This window comes from Pygoscelis adeliae, unplaced genomic scaffold, assembly GCF_000699105.1.
Source record: "Pygoscelis adeliae isolate BGI_AS28 unplaced genomic scaffold, ASM69910v1 Scaffold75, whole genome shotgun sequence".
Classification (NCBI taxonomy): Eukaryota; Metazoa; Chordata; class Aves; order Sphenisciformes; family Spheniscidae; genus Pygoscelis; species Pygoscelis adeliae.
In genome coordinates, this window is record NW_008824772.1 from 1,931,249 (window position 1) to 1,934,383 (window position 3,135).

At 46.4% G+C, this 3,135-nt stretch overlaps 1 protein-coding gene across 1 annotated transcript in view; it reads right to left on the minus strand.

The window, feature by feature from the left end:
- Positions 1-1,410, minus strand: part of LOC103916650 — a 3,132-nt gene extending 1,722 nt beyond the window's left edge. The window contains exon 1 of the mRNA XM_009323674.1: positions 1,344-1,410. Coding sequence (XP_009321949.1) covers positions 1,344-1,407 — 64 coding nt within the window. The 5' untranslated portion in view covers positions 1,408-1,410. The remainder of the gene's footprint in view (positions 1-1,343) is intronic.
- Positions 1,411-3,135: the final 1,725 nt, after the last annotated feature.

Here is a 3,135-nt window from a genome sequence, read left to right on the forward strand (position 1 = left end):
TGCTGAGTAAAATTATTTCAAGGCTTTTCTTAAGTTGAGAGGACAAGGGCTGAGAAAGAGAGGAAGTGTCTGGGAATCTAGTGAAAAATGGAAAGGCTTAATGACATCGTTCACGCAAGCTGGACAGTCGCCTAGGCCTTCGTTTATACCTTTACCTTGATCACTTGGACCTCACAAAGCAAAAGGACCTTCCGTTTAGCCTGGGAAGAGAGAAATTTCCTCTTGCGGTTCCTTTTCCTTTTCCTTTAGTCCTTCACCGCCTGCCTTTAGTTAGCCAGCACAGTTTTAAAACAGTTCACCCACACGCAGTCGCTGTCTGGGTGTTCGCTGTCTGTGGTTAGCATCGTGTAGGAGGCTGATCCTAACTCCTTATGTGAAAAGAGATTTGACATACACAGACGAACAACGTCCTGGTTTATCTTCTGTAACTGACTCAACTGCTGACCTTGCTACTTCTCCCCCTTTTGCTCCCACCAGCTGCTGTCATGGGAAAGATTCCCTGATATTTGGGCTGGCCACACGTAAAGTCAAAAGAATGTCCATGAAGAAAGGGGTGGAAGAAGTCCAAGCTAAAGAAAGCAATAGGCAAGGGTGTGTTGGAGATGTTTCAATATGAAGCTGTGAACGCTGAACAGGTGTTTTGGACTTGGTTTTATAAGTATACTCTTCTACCAGTTTATCATGCCTTCTTAGTCATGGATTGTAACAAGAAATAGTTCATTTTTTCTCTACTCAGTCTGTTCAGGACCTTGAGGTTCATTCTCCTATACCAGTATATTTTTGTCTAGCTCTTGCAATCTAAGAAATACAACTGCAACATAACCAGCTCCTTCCCAATGGAACAGATGTATATCTTTTATTTCTGTTCCATCAATGAGGTACTAAAAAAAAAATGTATTTAGGACAGCTTGCTGCAGGCACACATGACAGCACAGAGCATGTTGAAATAAATTAGAAATCTGGAGTCTACAGGTGAGGGGAAGGAGACTAAAAGGGAAAGGTCACATACAAATAAAAGAAACGCCATACGCGGAAGCAAGTCAAACTTCAATTGCTGAACGATGGCTAGCAGGATTCATGGCACCAGCTAACTGCCTGCTTTTGGCAGGTGCTCTTAATTCTCTCAAATGCTGACAAATCAAATATTGCAATTTACATTCCCATCCCATAAACACGTTGAAATGTTTCATTCTTGAGCCCTTACGTGATTACTGCTACCGCTTGCCGAAAAGGCTACAGCTGAAGAGGGCTGCTCGGGCAAGAATTTGTAGTAATGCGTTTAGCCTCCCCTGATACCAAAGGCAAATATGCCCCAGCCCCGCTTTGAATGTTAACAGACTTACCGGCCACTGAGCTGGAAGTTGAGCTAATGACAAAGCAGAGGAGCCAGAACACTTTGGTTGTCATTTTGAAGTAAGGTTTTTCCAGACTCAAAATGAACTGGAGTCTTTTATGCCCTTCCCCCGATTCATGCTAATGAGAGGCAGCCTTAGGGGAAACAGGAATCACGCACTGGACAACCCCCTGGAGCAAGACCAAGCTGCTGCCGCCCCGCTAGCCTCCCGCTACCCCTGCCTAGGAGGAATGCGCCCGGACACCCCCCTTCCCGTATCTACACAACTCTGTACTGCCTGCAGTCACCTGTGTTCCTGCGAATAACACACAGATACGTGTTTTTAGCAACAGATTTTTATTATAGGGGAGGGTCTCGCTTCCTATGGTGTTTTTTAGAGACAACCGTACAGAACAAATACAGTTCTACTGGATATGGAGAACTACATTATAAAGGGCAATTGACAGATGCTGGAACATGCATCACCTCCGTGATTCAGCGTCTGTAAAGGAGGTGCGTTACGATGAAACATATTTAGGTATTTCTGGCCACCTCCAGTTACACAGCTGGTAATCTCTTTTAGTTTAAGGAACCCTTTCCAGTGATTCTTTTCAGACTGAAAAATGTCATAGTTACTGTCTAGTCCAAGGGACGGCTCTGCTGACCCCAGATAAAGCTGTATTTTTAAATCTGTATTTGCTAACATGAAGAACTCTGCAAATTTTCACACACCAAGCCAACTCTGATTTAAGTGGGCTTATTCCTGTGTTCCCAACTGAAATGGGTGACCTTATTGCCAGACAAGATTTCCATTGTGGCAGTTTCTCTCGCTAGCTGCTACTGGGTGTCGTGCAAGTTAGTGAACTGGTTCATGCTTTTAAGGTGCAACTAACGACTTAAAAACCCTATAAAAGCACTATATCCCAGCTCCTAACACTCACCCCCCAACAAAAAATCTGCCCATCGGTAACGCCTGTGTCATGTGGTCCAGCCATTGCCTAGTTTAAACAGTTTGTTCTGTACTGCCTTAATTAGGCAGTTTAATAAAATTCTTAAAAGTACAGGGCTTTATCTCAAGCAGCTGTGGGTGAAGATACAGAAAATTAGCCAGAATAGTGTGCAAAACAAATGAAATTTTAACACATCTGTTACTGTGTTAAGTTTCTACCGCAGCATTTATTAATCCTTATTTTCCTTTGTTATTTTAAACATTTGAATTCCAAAAGTATCCAAGATAGCTATTACGGAAACAGGAATTTAAACGACGGATGAGGCAGAGGTGAGCTCGCGTGTTTTTTACGTACCTCACCTCCCGCGCCACCAGCGCGCGTCCCCACAGCAAGCCAGGGAAGTCGGGCGCGTGACGCGCTCGTGCTGTTGGGGCTGGACGGATGCACGCGTGAGCGTCCTGCAGACCTGTGCGCCAGGGAGTCTTCTGTTTGAGTTAGCTGGTAGCGTGACTCAACCGATATTGACGTACGACTATGTCTGTATTAGCGAGTTTCTCCAGACTCTTTCCTTGGACAGGATCTTGATTAAAAGGACAGTAGGAGCGTCTGGAGTAGGCCTGCCCTTCGAGGAGCGACACGTACGCCAGCAGCAGCGGAGAGGGCAAAAGCTTTCAGAGCAGGGCTCCCTGCTCCGAGGAACGCGGGGACTGACAGCGCCCGGGCCGCCTCCTACTCCAAGAGGCTGCAGACCGCTGCGCGGGCAGCAGCAGGAGTTTTACAGGCCCGGGTCCCCTTGCGGGTTTACCACGGCGGCTCCGGAGGACCCACGGTGCAGGACCCTGGCCGGGACAC